This window comes from Acomys minous (genome assembly GCF_964271855.1).
Source record: "Acomys minous genome assembly, chromosome: 1".
In the NCBI taxonomy this organism is placed as follows: domain Eukaryota; kingdom Metazoa; phylum Chordata; class Mammalia; order Rodentia; family Muridae; genus Acomys; species Acomys minous.
The window spans coordinates 139,126,925-139,152,912 of record NC_140483.1 but is presented as its reverse complement, the minus strand read 5'-3'; the positions used below and the strand labels follow the sequence as shown (position 1 = coordinate 139,152,912).

Here is a 25,988-nt window from a genome sequence, read left to right as displayed (position 1 = left end):
AATAAATAAATCTAAAAAAAAAAAAAAAAGGTGGCTCAGCAGGTAAAGGTGATTCAGTTCCTTTGCTCTAATGACTAGCGTTAGGTCTCAGCCCAAGACAAGTCTCACTCGGTGCCTATGGCTCCTCCCAGCACCTCTCAGGGAACCTTCTGCCCGAACCCTCTCTCTCCCTCCCAGAAGCTCCCCCACCCACCCAAGCCTGCTCCATACATAACTTAGACATCTGGGCACCTGAAGGCCTGAGGCTGCCTTTCTTGCTCCCCCATCCCTTCTCTCCTCTCATGGTCCGATTTAGTCTGCTGGCCATGTTCAGCCTGGACTCTTCCCTTGGCCTGCTTTCTTCCTCATAGCCACAGCAAAAATCTTCTCTATACTTTAGGAGTAGTCATGCTCTCTTCCTTTCATTTTTTCATTCAATCTGTCATCAAACTGTCTAGCAAGTACAATCTCTGGATTTAACTGTGGCATCAAATGAAATTAAATGAACAAACAATAAAATACAGAACAAAGTGTGGTGAGACAAGCTTGTAGACATGGGTACTCTGGAGTCTGAGGCCTGGTGGGTGTTTCAAGTCTAGTCTGGAAAACATAGCAAAGCCCTGTCTAAATATTACTGTTATTATAACTCATAAAGATAGAAATAAATTAAGGTTGGGCTGTTTAATGACAGAGAGCTTGCCGAGCATAGTGAAGCCTGGGTTAGAGCCCAACCCCAGAAAAAAATACTAAAATAACAATGGCCTCAGCTGTTTGTCCACCACTCAGCGCTGGGCACTGCTGGTAAATTCCTTACCTATATTTTCTAGTCAATAGAGCAGTCGTATGTATAGTTACCATAGCAAACACTTTATCCATGGCAATTATAGTCCTCAAGGCATTTTTTCCTCACAGCAGCCCATAAATTAGAGACAATCACCCCCATTTTACAGATTAAGAACTGAAGAAAAAGTTTGAGGCCAGTCTGGGCCACAAAGACGCCCCCGAGGGGGTTGATACTTCCGGAAGTTGTATTGTTTTGCTGTGGCAGTACCTGGGTTCAACCCTAATGCACGCTCTAGGCAGAGACCCCTCACTGACCCACACAATCAGCCCAGAGTTCCTGCTTCTAACTACAGCTCCTAATCTACAACTGTTCTATTATGTGTTTAACCAAGAAACAACGATAGAAGTTAAGTAACTTGCTGGGTGGTGGCGCACGCCTTTAATCCCAGCACTCGGGAGGCAAGGCAGGCCGACCTCTGGGAGAGTGAGGCCGTCATGGCCTCCAGAGCGAGTTCCAAGACAGCAAATGCTACAGAGAAACCGTCTTGAAAAACGAAAATATACAAACAAACAAAAAAGAAGTTAAGTAACTTGCAGAGGAGCACAAATGCTATTAAATATAAGAAATGGAGAGGGATAGAGAGGTGGCTTAGCAGTTAAGAGCTCGTGTTCCTGCAGGACTGGGGTTCCATTCCTAACACCCACATGGCAGCTCAAACCACCTGTTACTCCAGTCCCAGGGGATCCACCCAATACCTCCTTTTGACTTCTGCTGGCACCAGGCATGCACATGGTGCACATATATACATGCACTAATAAACACAAAATAACACGGGGAGGGGGGAAGGGGGGAGAGGGAGAGAGGGAGAGGGAGAAGAAGAATGAGAATATGTGGAGGTCTGGCTCAGCAGTTAAGCGCTTGCACTGCCCTTCTAGAAGTTGGGTTTCCAGCTCCTACACCAGGCAGCTCACAATCACCTACCGGAACCTAGGGCGGAGGCAGAGGCAGGCGGATCTCTGTGAGTTCAAGGCCAGGCTGGTCTATAAAGTGAGTTCAGGACAGCCAAGACTGTTAAACAGAGACCCTTTCTCAAAAAACCAAAACCAAAACCAAAACCAAAAAAAAAAAACCCAAAAAACAAAAAAACAAAAAAGGGAAAGAAACAAAGAAAATAAGCCCAATATAGTGAGTGGCACACACCTGCAATACACTTGGAAGATAAGAGGCAGGAGAATTGAGAAATCAAGTTCATCCTTAGATATAGGGCAAGTTGGAGGCCAACCTGGGCTGCAGGAAACCTTAGTTCATTGCCTCAAAAAGTAAGTAACTTAGGAGGGCTGTGGTGGCGCATGCTTTTAATCCCAGCCCTCAGGAGGCAGAGGCAGGCGGATCGCTGTGAGTTCAAGGCCAGCCTGGTCTACAAAGGGAGTCCAAGATAGCCAAGGCTACACAGAGAGACCCTGTCTCAAAAAACCAAAAAAAAAAAAAAAAAGTAATACCAAGGCCAGGGAGGGTGGCGCATGCCTTTAATCCCAGTACTCGGGAGGCAGAGGCAGTTGGATCTATGAGTTAGTGTACACAGCAAGTTCGAGGCCAGCCATCTCAAAAAACAAACAAACAAACAAAAAACAAAACCAAACAAACAGGCACTGTGCAGGTAAGCTCCAGAATGACCCCACCCACCCAGGATGGAGTGAATTTTTCCTCTTTGCTGACCCTTCTCTTTGCAGACTGGACACTGGTTAGCGTCCACTCAGTGGCATTACCATGGCATTCCTCAACAAGAGCAGGTGGCTTTCCACAGCCACAGGGCCTTTAGAGATGCCCCACAGTTCCCTGGGACAGGGGGGAAGATCCTCCGTCTTTTCATTCCTCTGACCACCTCAGTGTAGACCTCCAAATAAGGTTATTTGCCTAGAGGGTCAGTTGTACTAGCTATTATTTTTACCTACTCTGTAATATTTAGGTGAAGCTTGAACAAAAAGTAAACACTTATAAAATAAACTGGATTAGACACACCTAAGTCTGTTACAGCTGGAGTCTGGGCTCATCCTGTAGTGTTTAGCCAGATACAGATCAGTGGTTCTTAACCTTCCTAATGCTGCAGCCCTTTAATACAGTTCTTCATGTTGTGGTGACCACAACCATAAAATTACTTTCATTGCTACTTCATAACTGTAATTTTGCTACTGTTATGAATCGTATTGTAATATCTGTGTTTTCCGATGGTCTCAGGCGACCCATATCGGCCATGTGACCCAGAGGTTGAAAATCAATGGATCTGTTATACTGTTGATTACTAAAACAACAGAGTATATATGTATATATGCATTTATGATGGGATGAGTTTTACAAAACAAAACCCCTGATTTTCTAATCTCAAACTTACAGGTAAGAGTAGTAGGGAAAGATAAACGGAAATCAAAACGCAAAGTGAAAAGTTGCTTAGTAAGGATGCTCAACTCAGGCAGTAGTCACTAAGGCAAGCGCTTGAAAATCCTGGACCCGTTTGGCAAAAATTTTTCACCTCCCAATTCCTAAAGTTAGCTGTCCTGTTTTGACCTTCAGTTGTTTGTCACAAACTGTCTCCGAAGTAAATAGAAAACCCCCTGGTGTAAAGTTCGTATTTATCTGTCTCCTCAGTGCTGCACTTGAGACCCAGAAGAAATGCCACGGATGCCCGTCAATGGACCAAACAGAAGGGACGAAGTCAAAAAGAAAAACAAGCTAGCAAGCAAACGAGGGGCGGGGAAAGATAAGGGGGTGGCTTAGGCAACGCACGTGTCTGGGGGGCGCAGACGCAGTCTCGCAGAAAAACCAACTAGCATTCTTTCGAAAAGGCATGCTCTTCCCCACAGCCTACGCGCCGGGCAGAGGGCGAAGAGAAGGGAAGCTGACCCCGAAAAACAAAAGCCCTTTCCCGGGACTCCGCGCTCACCCGCCCGGGCCCGCCTCCCTTCACCCATGCTCACCGGCTTGGTCAGGAACCTGCTCAGCTCGCCGTGGGTCTTCTCGTTCTTGGTGGCAATTAGCCGCAGCGGCCCGGCCACAAGCTCCATGGAGAGGTGCTCCATGGTCTCCGGCCGCACCCACCAGGCCGCGGGGTCGCCGCCAGACACGGACCGAGGGAAGGAAACCCCCTAGAGCAGGCAAGACGACGCACACGTGGTGAGAGACTCCACGCGTGCGTCATCAGCCCGCGACCGCAACTGCGGCGGCGCTACTACTGCCACGCCCACCTCAGCGGAAGTGTGTCACGGCCTCTCTGCTGATAGTAGGAAGGAAAACGGAAATAGCTTTTGAGGCTTGAAGGCTGACAGGTGATGGATGGCTTCCCTCTCTGTATGGCCAGACAGAAACAGATTTCCCCAAAGGAAGAGCTGCAGGAGCGTGAGACCTAAGCGCACGGTGACTTACTCTGTATCAACACAGATCCAATGTGAACTATAAGCAGATTGGGCGTCCAAGATTGTCGCTCACAGAAAAGTGACTTACTGTGAGAAAACAGCCCTTGATGTATTTTTCTTACAAATACTGGAAATAATTGCTCAATTAAAAAGGGGGAGCAAGATGGCTTAGTAGGTATACGCTCTTGTGACGCGTGCCTGATGACCTGAGTTTGATCTACCGAACCCATGTCAAAATGGAAGAACCAACTACAGAGATGAATTGTGACCTCCACTTGTGCGCCATAGTACATGTGGGCTTTTTCACACACACACACAACACACACACACACACACACACACACACACACACACACACACACACACACACACACACACACAATTTGGCTCCTGAGTCCACTGTGTCCCTGGTCATGATCAATCCTGGGGTATGTGTTCATAAACCATCCATATCTAACCGAGATTGGTGTCTGAGTGGTTTGTGCATCTATTCTTGGATTAAAATATAATGGTGATTCAGGAAAAAAATGCGGATTGTACAAAATTAAAATTGTGAATATGAAGATCATGAACAAGCTCAACCAATGATGGACATCAAACAAAAATGTCATCTCGAGAGGGCATTTACAGTAAAGAAACCCAGCACCAACATAGGGCAGCTTACAACCATCTGTAACTCCATCGCCAGGGGATCCAGCGCCTCTTCTGGCCTCTGTGAGACACACACACACACACACACACACACACACACACACACGAGTTTGTTGAGCTGGTTTCTCTGTGTAGCCCTGGCTGTCCTGGAACTCCCTCTACTGTAGACCAGGCTGGCCTCGAACTCAGATCTGCTTGCCTCTGAGTGCTGAGGCTGAAGGTGTGGCTTTAACGCCTTGCTCCCTCCCTGCCCCCTCCCCCTGTCTGCCAGGGAGAACCATTTAGACAGCTTAGCAGGTAGAAGGTGCTTTTCTCCAAGCCTGACAACCTGATTTCAATCTCCGAAACCCACACAAAGTTAAATGGATCCAATTATTGTAGTACTTTAAAAAAAACTTTTAAAGTATTTTCTTACTGTCTTTAGTACTCACGAATTCCAGCCTGTGTCTAGATGTAGTCTCACTTAGAAGCATATGGGTCTATTTCTGTTTTAACTTTGCCTATTATTTCAGTATCAGCATATCTACTTCTGTCCTCTGTATTAGTTAAATGTGCTTTTCTTCTGGCTTCTCTGGGAGTTTTTGACCTGGTTTTTCAGCTTACTCATTCTTTATCTATTTTTACCTTTTCTAAAAAAAGGATTTATTTTGAAGCCTTGTAATGGAAGTTTTGGTTTCTTTGTAAACTCGGTTATGTAATGTAAATGTGGTTTTGTTTTAATCCCAAGTGTGGGATTTTAGTTTGGGCTTTAGTTTGTCCACAGCTGAGAATTCTCTCCTGTGGGGCATGGTCTTTGCCAGCTGGTGAAGGCCTGCCTGGTGCAGCATGTGTGGTGGTGGCGAGGCGTGGAGCAATTTGGAAAGACCAGAGACCAGGGTGGTGGAGAGAAGTGCTTCAACACAGGGCTCAGAGGAGACTGCTTGCCGCGTGTGCTGTTGGGGGAGATTGGTATTGCCCAAGAACCCAACTGACCCTAAACAGCCAGAAGTAAAGGCATCGGCACCCCCTCTCCACTAACCTTTCTCTCTTACCCAGGGTTAAAGGGGTTGGTGGGAGAGAGATAGAATCTTCAATACCCCAAATAAATTAGTTTAAAAACAAGTGTCAACAAAGCCTGGGAAATGGATCAGTGGCTAAGACTTGCTCTTTCAGAGGGCCCAAGTTCATTGCCAGCACACAGGAATACACCAAGTGCTTAACTTCTGAACTATATATGAAGCCTCTCTATTCTTTTTCCTTTTATTTATTTATTTTTTTAAAAGACCAGATCTTGGTATGTATCCCTGGCTGTCCTGGAACTTGGTATGTACACCTGGCTCAAATGCTAGGATTGAAAGTTACCATCCCCACGATGTATGTGTGTGGGCCTGCCCGAGGTTAGGTGCACTGCATCTATGAAGAAGCCCAGAGGCCAGAAAAGGACCTGGATCCTCTGTAACTGCAACTATAGGCAGTCACAAGCAGCCTTTTTTTTTTTTTGTTTGCTGTGGTTTCTTGAGACAGGGTTTCTTGCTGTCTGTAGACTAGACTGGCTTTGAACTCAAAGATGAACCTGCTTCTACCTCCTGGGTGATGAAGCACCACCAGGTTCCTGAGGGGCCATGTAAGTGCTAGAACCCATAACTGCATCCTCTGCAAGAGCCATGTCTTAGCTAGTTTTATGTCACTTGGAACATGATAAAGCATGTAAGAGAAAAGAACCTCAACTGAGAAACGGCCTATTATTTTAGTTGGCCCATTAGGAAGGTCACTTCTTAAATTAGTGATTGATATTGGAGGGCTGAGCACAAAGCAGGCTGAGCAAGACATGAGGAGCAAGCAGCAGTAACTAGCCTTCGTGACCTCCGCATCAGTTCCCGCGTGCAGTCTGAGTTCCTGTCCTAACTGCTTTTCATGATGCACTGTTACATGGAAGAGAGTGAAGTGACCTCCCCCCCCCCCCCAGTTTCTTCTGGTCACAGTATTGGAAATACAATAGTAACTCTAAGACAAGCAGTGCAGCTTCTAACCCTCTAGTTGTCTCTCCAGCCCCATTTTAAAAATATTTTAAATGTAGGACTACTTTATTTATCATTCTTACCTTAAAGTCTCTTCATGTTTATTAATTTCATCTAAATTCCAAAGGTCTTCTTTAGCTTGGTTTGTTATTTTCTTTTGAGCCAGTAACATCTCTGTCATCATCTTACTTTACGAATTCCCTTACCTGGTGGTAGGGGATGACAAGATGCCCTGGAAGATGACCCAAAGCCCGGCCTCTAGTTTATGCTGGACATTCAGAGAACGGGCCCAGGTCTCACACTACAGAACCAGCAGCTCATCAAGTTTCTTATCTACCAAGCAATCTCTTAAATTAGGATTCCCCTTTGGACACCGTGGGAAAAGAGCAAAGGGAAAGGCACTATACTGAGTCTAGGAGCAAGATTACATAATCCACTCCTTTCATGAGACTAGAGGGAGGCACCCAGGCTAAGTCAGTCCTTAGACTAGTTTTCTCTAAATCATCACTTCTTGTGTTGACTGAATTGTATTTGTGATGCCATGTGCAGGAGAGGCAGGGTTCACTGTGGGAACGCATGGCGCGAGAAAGTAGGCAATGGGAACAAATCTAATAAAGCCACTCTAGTAACTGAGCCAGTCACACTCTCATCCTGAAATATTTCAAATAGCTCCCCATCTCCCTTGGAATATTTGCTCTTTATGAATTATCGAAACACAATAAAAGAAGCATCCTAATAAAAATAAAACAGCACTTTACATATTTTTATTATACATGACTGTAACTGAAAGCAAGGTTTATACAAAATATTTTATACAGATAAAAAAACATGTGGCTAGGAAAGCCAATTATGTGCATACATACACATGGACACACACTAGTAGTATTTTACATAATAATAATTATACATATATACAAATATACTATTTAAATTATTTCACAATTTTTCAAAATGAGGCAATTATAAAACCAAAAATGGATAGAAAGGTGAACTAAATAGTCATTACATTTAAAATGATACAAAATTATTTTTTAAAATCTAAAGAACTTACTTCATCCAATATCAAAACTAAGGTTTTAGTATTACATCCCTGTTACTTTTACTTTCTTTTTTATAACAACTTGTAATGATTAAAAATAAATATTCTGACCAGTAACAAGTAAATGAATCAACTGTCAATCCGAATACGCCAAGCACCATGACCAGGAAAGTAAAAAAAGGTAGATGATCATCTAGTCATCAAAACTGAGACAAAACTTCCACGTAGGTCCTCATTTAAAACACGAGGAATCAAAACTCCAGTGGAGAAGAATTATCAATGAAACGCCGTGAAATCCAGCAACCCATCTGAAACGCAAGAAAATAGTGATATTATAATTGAGATTTGTTTTTGGTTTTTGAGATGAGGTTTCTCTGTGTGACAGACCTGGCTGTCGTGGAACTTGCTCTGTAGAACAGGCTGGCCTCAAATTCACAGAGAGACATCCACCTGCCTCTGCCTTCCTAGTGCTGCTGGGAGTAAAGGTGTGTGCCATTATGCCTGGGAGTTTTCTGATTTACCCATTTTCACAGTGTTACCTTCTAAATCAGCTTAACTTGATAATATTGGTGGTAAAAAAACTAGTTTATACAGAATCAATTTGCTAACTACTAATATATTGATTTTTGCTCCCAAGAATTTAATGAAGCTGTAACAGTGGGGGTGGTAGGTGGGGATCAGTTTGGCATAGCTAAAAATGAAATGACCCACAACCCACAATATGTGCTATTATGTTGGCCAGGGGAGGAACTAATTTTTCCCCCCTTTTGGAGACAGGGTTCTGGCCTAGGCTGGCCTGGAACTCACCACATAAGGCGGGCTGTGCTCAACCTTGTAGCGATCCTACTGCGTCTGCCTTCTTAATGCTGGGATATTAGACATGCCTGTCTGGCCCCTCAAGTTAATCACTCCATAAATTTACACTCTCTTCACAGAGAATAGGAATCGTATTTTCAAAGAACATTAACCTAAAACAAATAGGTGTTCTGTTTGGTTTTGTTTTTTAATGATTTTCAAGATAAGTCTCATGTATCACAGCTTGGCCTCAAACTTGTTATGTAGCTAACCCTGCCCTTGAACTCCTAAACCTCCCGTCTCTTTCCTCTCAGGGTGCTGGAACTGCAAGCATGCACATGCTACCAGATGTGGTTCTTTCCTTTCTTTTTTAATTTAGAATTGTTTTAGAGAAGATCTTGTCATATAATTCTGGCTGCCCTGAAACTCAGAAGATGCTGAGGGCTGGCATTAAAGACGTGCATTACCTGCCCAGCTGAGGCTAATTTTCTAAAGACAGCAATGCCATTGCATGCCTTATACTACTGTTTAATAGGTCTTTCGAGTAAGGTAGCCTTTCAAATTGTCTATTATTATTTTATACTCTGAATTGTATAAATAGAAATTAAGTCTCATAATAGAGTATTAAGGATCTTTTGAAGACCTCACTAGGAAATCAACTGCTTTACAAGGACATGAATATTAAAAGGTCAGACATAGTACAGACTGGAAATTGATGATTAATAACTAAAAACTGGGCTGGAAATGGAGTGATAACCCTAAAATACTTAGATTCTTTCACATAACATCTATATTCAAATAAGACTCCTTAAGATAGTTACATTTAGTTATTTACTTGGTAGGAGGAGGCAGTGGGGGCATGCACGCTGCAGCCCACATGTCAGGTTCAGAGGACAACTTGTAGGAGTTGTTTTTCTCCTTCTCCAAGAGGGTGAGGGGATCAAACTCAGGTCATCAGGCTTGGTAGCAAGTGCCTCTACCTGCTGAACCATCTTAACAGCACCCAATATGGTTTCCATTTATACTTAAATCAAGCTTACTTCAAAATTGGATTTTGTTTTGTTTTTTGAAGCACAGTCTTACACTGTAGCCCAAGCTGGCCTTGAACTTACTATGCACCTCAGAGTGGCCTCAAACTTGAACCAGTCCTCTGCCTCAGCTTCCCAAGTGCTGCAATCACAGGAATGTGCCACCATGTGATGTTTGTATTCAATTAATTTTGATAACAAACAAGCTCAAAAATACAGTGATATATTAAATACTCTAATATTTTTCCCTTCCATAAAAATCCAAAATACAAGAACTGGAAAAATGGCTCACTAGTCAAGAGCATTTGCTGCTCTTGCAGAGGACTCAAGTTCAGTTCCTAGCACCCACATTTACAACTACCTCTAACTCCAGCTTCAGAGGACTATGACACTTCCGGTCTCCAAGGACACTGGTACTCATGTACAGACACAGACACACATACATACACATAATTAAAAAGAAAATGAATGCAAAAACAACAAAACTTTGAGGTTGAGGTGTTTCAGGAAAAAAAAACCTGCTGATAATTTAAATATCACTGCTATAATCAACCCACACAACATGGTTTAAACAAAAGAAACCAAGGAAACATGACTTCAAACAGTACAATAGTTTACTAAAGTTAATCTTGTCATGTATTTAGGTGACAACAGATTTATGTCTATGAACACATTTTCCAGATTAAAAAAAAAAAAGTATGTGAGGCTTAAGGGCTGGGGAGATGGCTTAGTGGTTAAGAGTGTTTGCTAGGTCAGGCATAGTGGTGTGTAGAGGAATGTGAATTCAGAGCATGGCTGCTCTGGCAAGAGATCACATCCAAAGACCTTCAAGGTCTGTGTGATCCAGCTGGAAAACAAACATGTCTTTAATCCAGGAGACAGAGGCAAACAAGTGTGAGTTCAAGGCCAGACCAGTAGAGAGCAAATATCAGGTAAGGAAAAGCTTAGGTCCAGATGTGATGGTACACGCCTTTATCCCAAACAAAGGTAAAGTTAGTTTGTAGAAGGAAGCACCCATGTTTGAAAGAGATGTCTAATTGAGTGGCAGAAACATGATGAGTCAGAGAAGATTTGACAGAGCAAGATATGCCCAGTTCTCACAAGACGAGAGAGGAAAGGGAAGCTACTTAAGAGACAATTTTACAGCTGGGCATGGTGGCGCACGCCTTTAATACCAGCACTCGGGGGGCAGAGGCAGATGGAGCTCTGAGTTCAAGGCCAGCCTGGTCTACAAAGTGAGGACAAGACAGCCAAGGCTACACAAAGAAACCCTATCTTGAAAAACCAAACAAAAAAAAGAAAAAGAAAAGAGAGAAACAGTTTTACAGAGAGAGAAGTCAGTTTTTACCAGGGCAGTAATAGAGAGATGGGTTGCAAAGAGAGAACTCAAATGAAGATGGAACAAGCCAGAAAATGAGAAGAAGCCAAAAGATCAGAGCAGATCACTGAGTTAGTTTGAGGCCAAGCAGAGCAAGTCGGGAGAGAAGCCAGATTAAATAAGTCAGCTGGGAGAAGAGTTTGAGCCAGAACAGCTGAGGTGAGCCAGCCAACCCAGTATTCGGGAAGAACAAGAATGAGCTTATTAAACAGTAAGTCTCAGAAGCTGAAAACATCCTAGGCCTAGATTAGATTGTCCAGAGGCTAGAAGCTTCCAGGACTAGGCCTAGGTTAGCAGAAGGAAGCAGTAAGATTCCCAGACAACAGTTGAGCCGGGAGAATAAAAGTTACTTTTAAAGGTCACACCTTGAGTCCCAGCTCTCCAGGGGTATAGCCAGGAGAGAATCTCTGGGAAACGTGGGCCAGCCTAGTCTATGTAGTGAGTTCAAGGACAGAGCTACAAAGTGAGATCCTGTCTTGAAAACAAAACAAACAAAATCTGCTGCTCTTTTAGAAAAGGCAGATTGGATTTCTAGCACCCACAAGTTAGCTCCAAACTCCAGTTCCAGGGGATCTGACACCCTCCTCTGGCTCCTCAGGCACCAGGCACACAGGTGCTACACAGACAGGCATACAGGCGAAACATCCAAATATATTTTAAAAGGTGAAAAACAAACAAAAACAAAATCAAAACCTGAGGTCAGGCATGGTGGCACACATCTTTAATCTCCAACTAGGGAGGCAGAGGCAGGCAGATCTTTGTGCTCAAGGTCAGGCTGGTCTGCACAGCTAGACCCAGAAGAGAGAGAGAGACAGAAACATGTTATGAAACACTGCAATTTTTTAAAAAAAGATTTATTTACTTATTATGTATAGTGTTCTACCTGCATGTAACTCCTGCACGCCAGAAGAGGGCACCAGATCTCATTATGGATGGTTGTGAGCTATCATGTGGTTGCAGGGAGTTGAACTCAGGACCTTTGGAAGAGCATCCAGTGCTCTTAACCTCTGAGCCATCTCTCCAGCCCCTACTATATGTTTTTATTATGCATCTATAGAATAATGCTTTGGGATAGGGTGTAGCTTAGTGGTAGAATAGTTGCCTACTAAGCACAAGGCACTGAGTTAGATCCCCAGCACTACTGATAATTCATTTATTAAAACACATTGTATTAATAGATTTTAGCAATTAATGATTTGCCCACAACCACTAAGCTGACGAGCCAGCCCTACTTATCTGGCCTTCACTGGTGCTCACTACAGCCCTGCAGCCATCTTGGACGCCACTCCTCTGCTTGCCAGTGACTCAAGCTGTGAAACACAAGAGGACAGGACCTAGCACTTACAGCATTGGCCTCCTGTGCTGGACCTGCTACTACCTGCATTTTGACTTCTCAAAGAGCTTCTTCAGCTGCTGGAACCTCTCTGAAACCTGGAAATTTAAAAATAATTACAAATATATTCATTTTTAAAGTTTTGATGAATACTTTCATAAAACATATACAAACAGTAGAATTACCGTAAATAATAAAGAGATAAAATAATGTTTAGAAAAATAAAACATCTTCAGAGTCTGTCTGTCAACCAGTCAGTCTGTCTGTCTCTTTCTCTCTCCCTCCTCCCCTCTCTCACACACATACACATATTCCTTTGCTTTCTCAACACTAAATCTTACTTAATAAGGAAACATTACTATCAAGTTCCTTGAAATAAAATAAACATAGATGTTTGTATCAGGATCATTTTTGTCACTTTTTTTTTTACACAATCACCAAACTTAACAGTATTACAGAAAACTAATTTTAAGCAAGTTAACCAATAAACTATCTTTGTGTTTTGATAGGTTAAAAGTTGAATATGGGGCTGGGTATATAACTGATATTTCTAAATTGTTTCATAAATAGAATACACTTAGAGTTTTATGTGAACTTCTAAAGAAAAGTAGGTTTTGCCCAGTGTGAATGTTGCACATCTTTAACCCCAGCACTCAGGTATAGTGTAGAATCAAGATTAATGGTAGAGTTCTCGCCCAGCAATGCAAGTTGCTCTAGGGTCAATCCCCAGCATAAAACTAAATAAGAAAATAAGATAATGAATCTAGGTAAGTCAGGTGGCAACATCTGTGATATAATAAAAATTGTAAAGACTGGGTAATTACCTGATTAGGATTTTTATTCAGCTTGGCAGCTAAATATGTAAATGTTTTCAGGGATGGCATTCTTTTCTGACACTCCAGTAAAATTTCCCGGTCATCATTTCTGAGGAGGAAAGATTGTTACTTAGCTTTATAAAATGTTGATATAGAAAGGTAATAAATTCCACTGCCTTCATATCTTTCAACATATATACCACTTTCTGTAAAATGTATAGTAAACATATATATGCCAAAACCAATAACATTATCAGTGAGCCACTGCTATCCTTTATTTTACCCATTGAGCTCATTATTATCTTCCAAATTTTCTATAGTAAAGATAGTAAATAATTTTTAATTTCCCCCTCCTTGCTCTTTAGGCCTTGTCAAGAAACAAACTAGGTCTTGGTAACTGTGACAGACAACTTTTGCCTCAGTCCTGCTTTCTATAGAGAAAATAAAATTATAAAATGTAAATCATATATTAAAACTACAAAATACTTACTTAGCTGAGGTATTAAAAACAAAAACAAAAACAAACCCTGTTTCTTTTTTCTTTTTTGAGACACAGTCTCCTCTATGAAGCTCTAGCCTGGAATTCTCTATGAAGACCAGACTACACCCGAGCACAAGGATTAAAGGCGTGCAAAACCCACACCTGGCAAAACCTACTTTTCTTTAAAAGTTCACATAAAACTCAAAGTACATTCTATTATTAAACAGTTTAGAAACATGAATTATGTACACCCCCACTTATTGTTTCATGACTTTCATTATCTGTCACTCCTTTCTAACCTGTGTTTATAAGAATTTCTTTCCAGATTAAAGAACGGTTCTGCTTATAGAAAAAGTGAAGTTAAAAATAATCTTCACACTTGGGAAGCTGAGGCAGGGAGATCCTGAGTTTGAGTCCAACATGTGCTACAGTGAGAAGTTACTGCAAAAGAAAACCAGCCCACATGTTGTAGCACACACCTTTAAACACAGCACTTAGGAAGCAGAGCCTGGTGAATCTGCCAGTTCAGACCAGTCAAGGCTACACAGTGAGATCATACCTCAAAACCAAAACAAACCACCTCCAAATCAAAGCAAACAAAACCCACAGTAAATAGCTTTATTACGAGGAGCTATTCACACGACTGGATAAAAGCTATTATTATAGACTGTTTTACACCACAGCTAGATTGTACCTCAAAGCACACAACCAACCAACTTGGGCCAGTTTTTCTTTTTTTCCTTTTTTTAAAAAAGATTTATTTATTTTTTATTATTATGCATACAGTGTTTTGCCTGCATATAGATCTGCAGGCTAGAAGAGGGCACCAGATCTCATTATAGATGGTTGTAAGCCACCATGTGGTTGCTGGGAATTGAACTCAGGACCTCTGGAAGGCCAGACAGTGCTCTTAAGCTCTGAACCATTTCTCCAGCCCCAGTTTTTCTTTTTTAAAGTGTGTGTGTGTGTGTGTGTGTGTGTGTGTGTGCGCGCAAGTTCAGATGTTCTCAGAAGCCAAAGACATTGGTTCAAATGGAACTGGAGTTATGAACCACCTAATACGGGTGCTGGGAACCAAAGTCAAGTCCTATGCAAGAACAAGTGTTTGTTTTGTTTTGTTCTTTTAAAGATTTACTTATTATTATTCTGCTGCATGTGTGCCTGCGGCCAGAAGAGGGCACCAGATCTCATAATAGATGGTTATGAGCTACCATGCGGTTGCTGGGAATTGAACTCAGGACCTTTGAAAGAACAGCCAGTGCTCTTAACCTCTGAGCCATCTCTTCAGCCCCATTTTGGCCACTTCTAAAGTAATCAACTCATCATGTTCCTTATTAAGGACGCAATAGAATTCTGAAGAGATGACAGATTAGACTGCCAACTTCTCAAGATTTCCTAGTGATTTAAAAACATTTCAAAAAAGTCTTACCTTGTCCATGAAACTATAATTTCTCCCTTCTTTTTGATAACATTCTTTGCAGAAAGGCTTGTTGGAAAAATAGCAAGTGCTGCTGCTGAATCCTTCGCCCCTGGGCTGGCCTCTGACAACAAGGACGTGTCACTTACTGTAGGTTCCCTCTTCTTGCTGGCTTGCTTTCTGTGAGCATTACCATTTCTATCAGAATTCTGACTAAGTCTCTTGGTCTTTTTACTACTAGTTAAGTCTGTGTCCTTTCTTTGTTTTTTCTGAGAAGAGTGATTCAGACCAGGACTGTTTTTTCTCTTCTTGTGAAGATTACCCAGCGTGCCAGGTAACTCTGAACAATCCAAGTTTGATGGCGGCTCTGGTTTTAAAGCATGTCTCTCTATTTCCCAGGAGCCAGGAGACTCTGGGGTCAAATCAATACAAGTTTCATCAACAATGCATTCTGAAGGACCATTTGCCCTTCCCATCTTTCCTTCTTTGTGGTTATCCTCATCTATACATATTACCTGGCATTCCAAGTCTTCCACAGCTAACACAGGCTCACCACCTTCAGCTTTACTCTCACTTGAGGCATCATGTGTCAAATCAATAAAAGTATCTACAGTATTAGACTGTAAAGAGCTACCTATTATCTGTGCATCTTGATCTAAGTTGGTTCCAGAACATTCCAAGTGATCAATATTTAAAACTGTTACTTCCATGAGTTCCCCCAAGCTTTTCGTCTCAGTAGCTGGATCTCTTGTTAGATCTATGTGGGTATTAGGAAGATGATCATCAACAGAGTGTGGGACTTTTTCCACTGAAGGCAATTCTTGAAGGTTCTCAGAAACTTTTGGCTCCCATACTTGATGTAACTTGAAACAATCATCAACCACTTGATCACAATGACCCATCTTACTTGAGGCATCTTTAAGAAACTCATATATATCTGGAACCTGTGTTTGTACTATAGAGTTCTGTTCTTCATGTGTTGGCTTGCTACTATCAACGTCCTTCTCAGAATTTTCCAAGTCCTCAACAGACTTTAAGACTGGACTCTGAAATGGAATAGATTCTTTTTCTGTTGACATATCAGCTTCTTTTCCAGTTGTGGGCAAAGATGTCGCTGACTCTTCAGCTACCATGCCATGCTTAAGGCCAGAGGAGGTAGATGGTGCTGCACGCCGTATTTTCACGATGAAATGGTCATTGGACTTTTCCATTATGACAGCATGCATAGGCAGATTAGGGTGGTACTGAAAGCCTGGAGTGACAGAGCGGCTTGTCCATGATGAACAACTTGATTTACTGCTTGAATTATCAGATTCCAGAGCTAGATGGATGTCCTGTTCAGAGGCATCCTCTTCCTCAAGCAGAGCGTCTTCACTAAAATGTGCACTAATAACTTCCTCAGGAGTTGCAGTCGACAAAACTTCAGGCTTTAAGAAACTCAAATGGCCATCCGACTTCAGAGGTGATGGTACTGTTAAAGAGACCGCGAGATCTTCTAAGAGGATGGAAGAGATGCAGGGCTTACTCTTTTCTGAGCTGTATATGTTATCTTTACTTAAAGCAATGTTAGAAGACACTTCAAACATACAGTTTTCATCTAACACATCGGGATGAACTGGCAGTGAAAGCCCTGAAGATATAGATGGACCCTTCTCAGATGATAATGAAGACCAGTTGTCATCACTGATCACTTTTGGGCAAAGAGAAGCGCCCTCTGGAACTAGCTCTTCTGTTGTACAGGCGGGTGCAGGTTCACACTTGAGACTCTCCAGCAGCTGTTTCTCTGCAGTCTTTACTTCCCACTCTGCTTTTTCAGTACCATTAACACTGGTGTCCAACAGATCAGAACCTTGCAGCAAACTTTTAAATATCTCACCCATCTGTGCATCGCTCACTAAGTTAAAAGTGAGGCTGGATGCCTGCTGCTCAGTGAGGATCTCAAAGCTCCTCTCTGCCTTAGCGCCTGCCTGCGGTACCGTGGCTGTCTCCTCCACGGTATTTTCCTCGTGCTTTCTTGGCTTGGGCATGCTTGGGCAGCTCATTTCCAGAAGCTGCTCTTTACACTCCTTTGTGCTGTCAGTGCAAGTGCTCCCGGTGCTAATTACGTCATGCTTTCCAGCGCTGGTGCTGGCGTCAGTTTGGCCTTGATGCTTTTCATCAGACTTTTCACATCCCAGTGAAGACTTAAAATTCACAGTCTTTTCTGATTTTAGCCCTTTTTCTCTCCATATTTCTTTGTTGTTGTCCATATTCCTCTTGTGACAATTTGAATGTTGGGCTCTCTCTTTATGTTTTTTTCCAAGTTTTTCTTCACTGTTGTCCTTTCCAGTGTTTATAGAACCACAAAACTTGAATAAGATTTTTTTAAGTTTTTCAAATAAATAATCAAGTTGTTCATCTACAAACTTCCACAATTTTTTTTTCATATCTGTTTGTTGCTGTTCAAATAAACGGTCAACTATGCCATTCTTCTTCACTTGTTTAAGGTTAGACTCTATAACTTCACAAAGACGTCTCTGTAAAGTACTTACTGACTGGCATATCTTAGACAAGTCAAGGTATTTAATTAGTGATGTGAAACTCAAAATTGCTGATTCAATAATTCTATGAAATTGTACCAATGAAAATTTTATCTTGAATTTCATGTAATTTTTCCGTACATGTTTTCCTAGCATCCGTAACATATGCATCACCTCCCACACAGAGGAGGGCGTGAGGATGAGTGGAAGTATTTTCTCCAGGCTGGAGATGCTCATTGTTTTACTGTCCCTTTTGGTGCTTGAGGGTCTGGACTCATTCGGTCTTTTACTCAGTGCGATGCTGTGCTGAGGGAGCCTCACGGCCGTGCTCCTGTGGGCCTTGTGCACATGCACAGTGCTCCCCCTGCTCCCGGGGCTGCTGTTAGCCGGCTGCACTGCAGTGGACGCTCTGGGTCTTGCACTCTTTTCCAAGGGTTTCTGTGCTACAGACTCTTCCTCGTCACTTCTAACTTCCCCTTCTTCTAATTCATCTAAAGACAAATTCTTACTAGAGTCTGTTTCTGAACACTTGTCAAATTTGGGAACTGGCTTTTGGTTTTCCTTATTTAGATCAGGCTGAGTCTTGAAGGCAGAATGAGTTGAAATGGACAGAAACTCATCTGTGGAGAAAAATATATTAAAATCACATGACGACTGAACCCTAGGCATTTGACACTTGCATCCTAAACACAACAAAGTATTTTAATAACCTTTCCCCTTTTAAGGCAAAATATAAATGCTTAATACTTAATCATTTCCAGTGGCCTTTATTTCATGTCTTACAAAGAACTCAAAAGGTTCTAGGGTTGTGACTCAGTGGTAGAGCACTTGGCTAGTGTGGACTGTTGTCCTGGCTTTGATTCTCAGCACTGGGAAAGTAAGTCTCAGGTTACTTAAGTGACAAGTGTGTCACAATCTAATTTTTATTTCATTTTATCAGCATCACCTGCTCTATGCCATTTGATGATGGTTTCTGAACAACAAAAGTATACATGAAATCTAAGACTGCAGCTCAGTATTAGTGGAACACTGGCATTGAATACTCAAGGCTCTAGGCCTAATATTTAACCACAAAATAATAAAATTATGTATGTATGTATGTGTGAAATGTGTGTGTGAAGTAAAGACAACTTGAAATAATTTGTCCAGTCACTCCCTTTTTTAGTAAAAAAACGTTAAACTAAGCATGGAAGCATACAACTGCAATCTTAACACCGACAAAGCTAAGGCACGAGGATTACCACCTCAGGGTCAACCTAAGCTGGACAAGAAAAACCTGTCAAAAAAGAGAGGGGGGGGGGGAAGAAGGTGTTATAGTGAGATGGCTTAGCGGTTAAAGTACTTACCACTCAAATGTGAGGACTGGAGTTCTGATCCCCAATGCTCACATCGAAGCTGGGCAGATGTGGTAACACACCTGCAATCCCAGTGTCTGAGAGGCAGAGACCGGGATCTCTAGCCTCACTTAGCTGGACTAGCCAAACTGTTGAGCTATGGGTTCAATACAGTAAGAGTAGAGAGTGACTGAGAAAGACATCCCACATCAGCCTCTGACCTCCATACTAGTGCATATAGACAATGAAATGTATACACTTGGACACTACCCATACGTACACACGCAATAAAAACTGTTGTAAGCATTACAGAGCTGGGGTGGAGCTCAGCGGGAGTGCACTTCTAGGACAAGAGGTCATGGGCTCAAGTCCCAGCAGTAGACGGGGGCTTAGAAAAGAACTGAGTTGTCTAAATTAGGTCTGGAAGATGGAGTCATCCATCAAGCTGTTTGTAATTGATACCCACTGGCCAAGAGGGAATCACTTTTCTTCGATGAAGTGTCACTGGTATGTCACTCATAATCCAGGGCAGGAGCCATGCCTGCCCAGGAATTCTTTGGAATGGGGGAAGGGACTTGGGGCCGGTATTTCGTTTCATGTTTTGTTTTGATTTTTGTTTTTTACAGTTTTGTTGGGGTTTTTGGAATGAGAAAGACTTAGAAGCTTACTGTACACTTCTAGTTAACATCTGAATGTTTTTGTTATCAAAAAAGATGGCTCAGGAGCTGGAGAGGTAGCTCAGTGTAAGAGCCCTTAATGCTCTAGAAGAGGAGCAACATTCACTTCTCAGCAGCCACACGGCAACTCTCCTGTGACTAGTTCTAGGAGACCCAGTGCCCTCTTGTGGCCCCAGGGGAACCAGGCACACACTTGGTACACATACACACATGCAGACAGTTATACATACACATAAAATCAATCTAAAAGCCGGGGAGACTACGAGTAAAGGAGCTTGCCTCACAAGCCTAGTGGGTGAGTTCAATCCCTAGACCCCATGTAAAGTTGCACTACAGTACCATTTCTGACTGTCCTCTGATCTCCACAAGCATTCCTTGGCACACACACCTATTACACATCACACATACACAAAATAAAAATGAATAGTTTCTGTAGATCCCCAAAGCATCTATATTGTTTATGCAGTCTACATGGTGAGAAAAAGACAACTTATAAAAGATAGTATAAACCATTACCTTTATGACCGCTATCATACAGTGGAACTGCACATGGGCTCTCCATGCTAACAACTCTTGCTACAGGTCTCACTGGACTATTCAGAGGGCTGATGGCTTCTGGAATAGGTCTCAGATTATTAAAGTCAATGCTTAAAACTGAGTTATCATCATCTTGATATACTGAACTTGACTCTCCAGTTTCTATCTTGTGGTCAATCGGCTCAGTCTTCTGTGGTGTACATATAAAAGTCTCTTCAGGTAAACAAGGCTCCAAAGGACAAGATGGATTCCCAACCATAGTTCTATCTTCAAGAGAAGCTTGGAGTTTATGATTATTGTCTCCCGAACAGTTTACTAGTGAAATGCCAGGTTGCAGAAGGCTCTCACTGGCCGCAGCTGCATTTGGTGAAAGAACCGCCTTTGTTTTGACACCTTCAGAAATATCACAAGTATTCAAATCATGTCCTTTGGTGTCCAGCTCTCGGCCAAAGTCTTGAAGAGCATGCCCTGGTAATACATCCGAAACCACAGGAACTGCTGCCCTCGTGCCACCACACGGCTCTGCCACTCCCACTGATGGAAATGAGCATCTTGGTTGTTTTGTTTCTGCAGGTGCTGGGAAAGAAATGTCTGTGCCACAAACACGCATTTCACAAGGCATGGTATTCTCAACCGATTTAACTAACACTCTATTTTCTTGCTTCATTTTGTTTTCTGGAATGCTGATGCTGGGTTGAGACGGTGCTGGAAGAGCCTCCTTTAGCTCTGGCAACTCTGACTTGCTTTCCTTTGTTCTCCGTTCACCGACAGAGGGAAGACGTGCCCCGGTTTCAGTCTTCTCCGAGGACTGTGAGTCACACATGCCACTGGGATTGGGAACACTAATTATTTGATGCTGGTTATCTTGACAAACAGGCTGCTTTTTAGCAGGAGAAAGAGTTAGGTTCAGTTTTTCCATGAAGCTTAACTTTAAGTCTTTGCTTTTTACTTCATTTGGCCCATTCTCACCTTTCATTGCACATTCTTTATTATCTGTTCCTTTAGAAACCTCATTGTTAGAGACTGCGCCTTTATCATGTTTTGTCTCAGTCTGCCTCTTTACATCAGCAGTGCTTTTCTTAGCTTCTTTGTTAGTCCTTTGCAAATATTCTGTAGGCGACTTTTTGTCACTTTTCACATGTCTACTTTCTTCTTTGTTTTCTCGTTCTCTTTTCCTTCTGTCCTCAGTTCTGTGTCTTTCTGCTTTGAAAGATGTGTTTTCCCACTGGTGGGCAACACCGACTTCCTTGGAGTGCGGGTATTTGCCATTTCGGTTGCTTGACAGAGAAGATGAACATCTTCTATCTTGAAAGCCATGACTGCTCAGCCCTCTGTCTCTTCTACAGTCTTCTCTTCCCCTCTTCTCTTCTGGATGATACTTACTGGAGCCATGATATCTCGTGTCACTCTTGGAATGAGGGGGCAATGCCCGTTCTACTCTTCCTCTGTGTCCCTGGTCCTCTCCTGCTGGCTTAAACTTCATGTCACCTTTTCTTTCTGCTTTATCCTGAGGTTGAAGCTCTTTTCTGTGCACATTTTGTAATCTTTCATTTTGTCTCTCTACACTTTTATCATTTTGAGATTCCACTCGAGTGTGTGACCTTTCTCGGGAAGTCTCTTTTTCCCAAGAAGACCCACTGCGCTCACTTTTATGTCCCAAGCCAGTGCTACTTTTCATCTCTGAACTTTTGCTCTCGGCTCTTGCTTCGCTGCTTCCACGTTTTTCGGGGTTGCCCTGTAGTCTGGCATTAGCCTCCCGGTCCCTTGGTTCAGCATCACTGCAGCTGTTGTTCAAGTCTTTCTGTGTTCTATCTGTCCCTCTGCTACAGTGGCTATGTCTAATGTTATTCCTTCCTCTTCTATTATCCTCATTTGAGTTACCTTCACCAACCTGGCAATGAGACCGTGACCAGACATTGTTGGTACAATGTTTCTCAATACCCGGAGGCAGGTGCAAAGGATTCTGAGCTTCAGAATGTGATTTTCCTTCCTTTTCCAGATTTGGCTGTAGAGTGTTAGGATGTACGTCTTTATGAACATCACTTTTAACTCCATGATCAGTCTTTGCACAATCATCCAGATGGGGAGATTTGGGTCTCGAATCTTTTGTTCTTGTAGTTTTGTGGTTATTTCGAAAATGTGGAAACTCAGACAATCTATTAAGAAGCAGGAAAACAAAGTTAATTGATACTTAATAGCATTCTAAATACTTTTCCAATTTAAGGGCTACATACTGGCAAAACCAGCAGGAGCAAGTGAGTTGGGCTGGGGATATAGCTCAGTAATAAAGCATTTGCTTAGCATGCATGAAGCACTGGATTTAAAAAAAAGATAATGTATCAGCTTCCAACTATAGGCGTCCATTCTCAATGAAGGAAGCCTAACCCAGCACCTGCCAGTTCTCTCTGGACTCAGCACAGGTACACAGCTCCCAAGTCAGCACAGCACACTTTGCTCAGAACAAGAGAGCTCACTTTCTCCCCTTCAGTAACATGGCTGAATAAAAGGAAGTCTTACTAGACAGAATATGATCAAACTCGACAGAATTCCCAATCTTAGTTCTCTCCTTAGAAGGGTGACAAAAAGGTCATTGTTATAGCTCATATTGTATGTAAGGAAAATAGTGTTTTTCTTAGCAAAAAGTTGTATGAGTCAGCATGACAGCTCAGATGGTGGAGGAGCTTGCCTTGAGGACTGGTGACTAGGACTCCAAATCCAGGCTCCACCTTATTAGAGAGAGAGGGCAAACAGCCACAGGCTGACTCTTGCATACACGCGCACGCGCACGCACGCACACACACACGTGCGCGCGCGCGCATGCGCGCGCACGGCACATACACGGAATAAACTTAATATAATTTTATTTGCAACTGTGGTTATCAGCAGAAGGTCCGACACAGACTGGGTTTATCAACATTTCATCATTCGAAGCCCCACCCTCTCCCTGGGAAGTATGACAGTTAATGTTCTTAGGGAGAGAATGTCACCTTCTTCAGCTGTTTGGCTGCTGAGAAGTTGCCACTGCTCTACCACCCAGCCATGCTCAGGCAGGCAACCTAACTGAACTCACTTTTTCACATGCAAAAGAGGACATGAAAGTGGGAAGACTTCTTGGAAGAAGAGTCTAAGCAGGAGAGGGAGAAAAAAGCAACGGGCTAATGGAATGAAAATCAAAATGAAATTCATTTCATACATACATACATATACGAAACTGTCAAAGAATTTTTAAAAAAGAGATAGGCTTATTTTATCTTTCTGTAGTAAGTTTACCTTAAAGAACTTAAAAAAAAAAAAAATCAATGACTTCACAAATCTGTTCCTAATCAGTACTCACTGTGCGGAAAACCTCAAAACAGAACCGCAGAATAAGAGGAGAGTGTCATTAAGCAGAAGACTCAGGGGACCCATAGCCCACAGCTATGACTCACCTCACAGCCATTCCGCCATGCTGGAGTTGTACTATTCCCGCTGCCCCCAGCAAGTTTACATGCTGAGGTCTTGACACACAGGATCTCAGAACATATCCTTTATTTGGACACAGTCAATTACAAACAGATCCCAACTCAGGTAGGGCTTAGAGTAGCAGCTTCATGATACAGCTTTTGTTTAACGTGTGAGGCCCTGGCTTTAATCCCCAAAATCAGAAAAATAACCAATTACTAGAAGATTTCTCTGAGACAACTGGGGACAAACAGTAACCATAAAAAGAAAATATAACTAAACTTTGCTAGGAGATAGAACTTCTGTTTCTCCACAAACATTAAAAAAAGCAATAGGCAAGTCACAGAACAGGAGACTTTTCCAATGTGTTTACCCAACACACTTATCAAACTCCTAAAGACAGAGCCAGGCCACATCTTCTGGCACAGACTCCAGAATACTATTACTCTGTTTTATTTGAATCATATTTATTTATTTTTGTGTGTTTGTTCATGAGGTAAGAGGACAGCATGGTGGGGTACTGGTTCTCTGTACCATGGGGGTTTCAGGGATGGAATTCACAACATCTGGCTTGGCTGCAAGCACCTTTACTAGGTGAGCCATCTTACCAGGCTTCAAAGTTTTACTGTAAATGTATCTTCACAATGTACATTTCCCAGTATTCACATGCTTATTTTTTGTCCCCTATTTTTACTATATGTTAATACTTCAGTAAATGTTAAATTTCAACTAAATGCTAATTAATTACTATTAGAATACTAGTTAGCTCAAAATGTAAATATTTGGTAGAATATTAAATAAAGCATAGCTACATCAAACTAACCTGTAAGGTTATACACGCACACATGCATGCATGCATGCACACACACGCACACACATATCCCTGGACTCACTTTGTAGACCAGCCTGGCCTCAAACTTACAGAGATTCGTCTGTCTCTCCCTCCCTGAGTGCTTGGATCACAGGCGTGCACCAGCACACCCAGCTCATATATGCACCTTTTAAGCTGGGTGTGGTGGCATATGTCTTTAATCCCAGCTCTAAGGAGCCAGAAGCAGGAAGATCTCCATGAATTCTAGGATAACCTCGTCTACAGAGTTCCAAGTCAAGGCTACATACAAACAAACAACAAATTAAACAACTTCTCCAACAATTCAGGAGCCAACATTAATACAAGGTGCACTAGGAATGACTCAGGTTAGTAAAGGCCTAAATAAGACAAATTGGTCAACACAATGGTAGTCTGTAGTCACTCAACAAATAATGATCTACAATATGCCAGAGATCATGGAAGTAACTGGGAAAATGCTGAGACCAAGCAAGAACATATCTGCTTCATGAAACTTAAACTGCAGTAAAAGCAAAGGATACTGGCAAGGAAACATATTCATTTGAGGAACTACAAGTATATATAAACCTACCAAAAAAAAAAAAATCTGGCTTAGACACAGAGACCAGATTAAGTATCTCCTGCCAGAAAGACAGTTAATTAGGGGCTAGAGAGGTGGTTCAGTGGTTAGAGCACTGGCTCCTCTTCAGAGAATCTAGGCTCAATTCCTCAGGATTGAAGATGACGATCGTAACCAACTCTAACTCTAGTCCCAATGGATCTGATAACCTCCTCTGGCCTCTGCAAATATTGGGCACACACATGGTCTACATACAGAAAACACAGACAAAACACTCATACACACAAAATTTAAAACAAACAACAACAACAAAAACAAGATGGTTATGCCAAAACTGGAGGATGAAGAGACAAGCCATGGAATGCCACACAGTAGGAAAATGACACACAAGGGCAGAACCTGGTACCTGAAGGAACAGGAAGAATCCCAGAGGCACAGTACCCATGCAGAGGAAAGCACAGGCAGGCCTGAGAAATGGTTTGGCCTATAATGTAAGAGACTGGAGGAACAAGTTATGATAGTTGATATCCTATGACCATATAGAGGGGGAGGAGGTCCCCCTTGGTCATAGACCTAGGGGAGGGGAATAGGGTGAAAGCGGGAGGGAAGGAGGATACAAGTGATGGGATAACAATTGAGTTGCAATCTGAATAAATTAATAAAATTAAAAAAAAAAACCACAAACAACACAGGAAGAATTGTAAACCTTTGCTAGAAAAAGAAAAAGATACTTGATCTTTTATCCTAAGATCAGCCAAAAGTCACTTATACATCTTAATTAAGAAGAGAGGGTAGGATAACTTTTGTTCAGATATGTGCTTCAGAAGAACACATAAGCAAAGAGAAGAAAGCAGATGCAGGGACGACTGCATACTGATTTTTGCAGGTTGGCATGGAGTAGGTGGGCTGCAGCATCAGAGTAAATGAAGGGAAATAAACACATGGCCAGATCACAGGCGCAGCAGCT

The 25,988-nt window shown here is 42.3% G+C and overlaps 2 protein-coding genes across 5 annotated transcripts in view; both read right to left on the bottom strand.

Moving 5' to 3' along the window:
• MDN1 (midasin AAA ATPase 1) overlaps positions 1-3,968 on the bottom strand; it is a 127,451-nt gene extending 123,483 nt beyond the window's left edge. Inside the window, exon 1 of the mRNA XM_084789073.1 lies at positions 3,736-3,968. Coding sequence (XP_084645199.1) covers positions 3,736-3,837 — 102 coding nt within the window. The 5' untranslated portion in view covers positions 3,838-3,968. The remainder of the gene's footprint in view (positions 1-3,735) is intronic.
• A 3,586-nt stretch (positions 3,969-7,554) lies between these two features.
• Positions 7,555-25,988, bottom strand: part of CASP8AP2 (caspase 8 associated protein 2) — a 42,363-nt gene continuing 23,929 nt past the window's right edge. For all 4 annotated transcript variants that reach the window (XM_084779368.1, XM_084779366.1, XM_084779367.1 and 1 more), the window contains 5 exons: positions 20,151-22,327; positions 15,117-18,243; positions 13,216-13,315; positions 12,404-12,489; positions 7,555-8,165 (listed from right to left, as the gene is read on the bottom strand). In XM_084779368.1, coding sequence (XP_084635494.1) covers positions 12,433-12,489; positions 13,216-13,315; positions 15,117-18,243; positions 20,151-22,327 — 5,461 coding nt within the window. In that variant the 3' untranslated portion in view covers positions 7,555-8,165; positions 12,404-12,432. The remainder of the gene's footprint in view (positions 8,166-12,403; positions 12,490-13,215; positions 13,316-15,116; positions 18,244-20,150; positions 22,328-25,988) is intronic.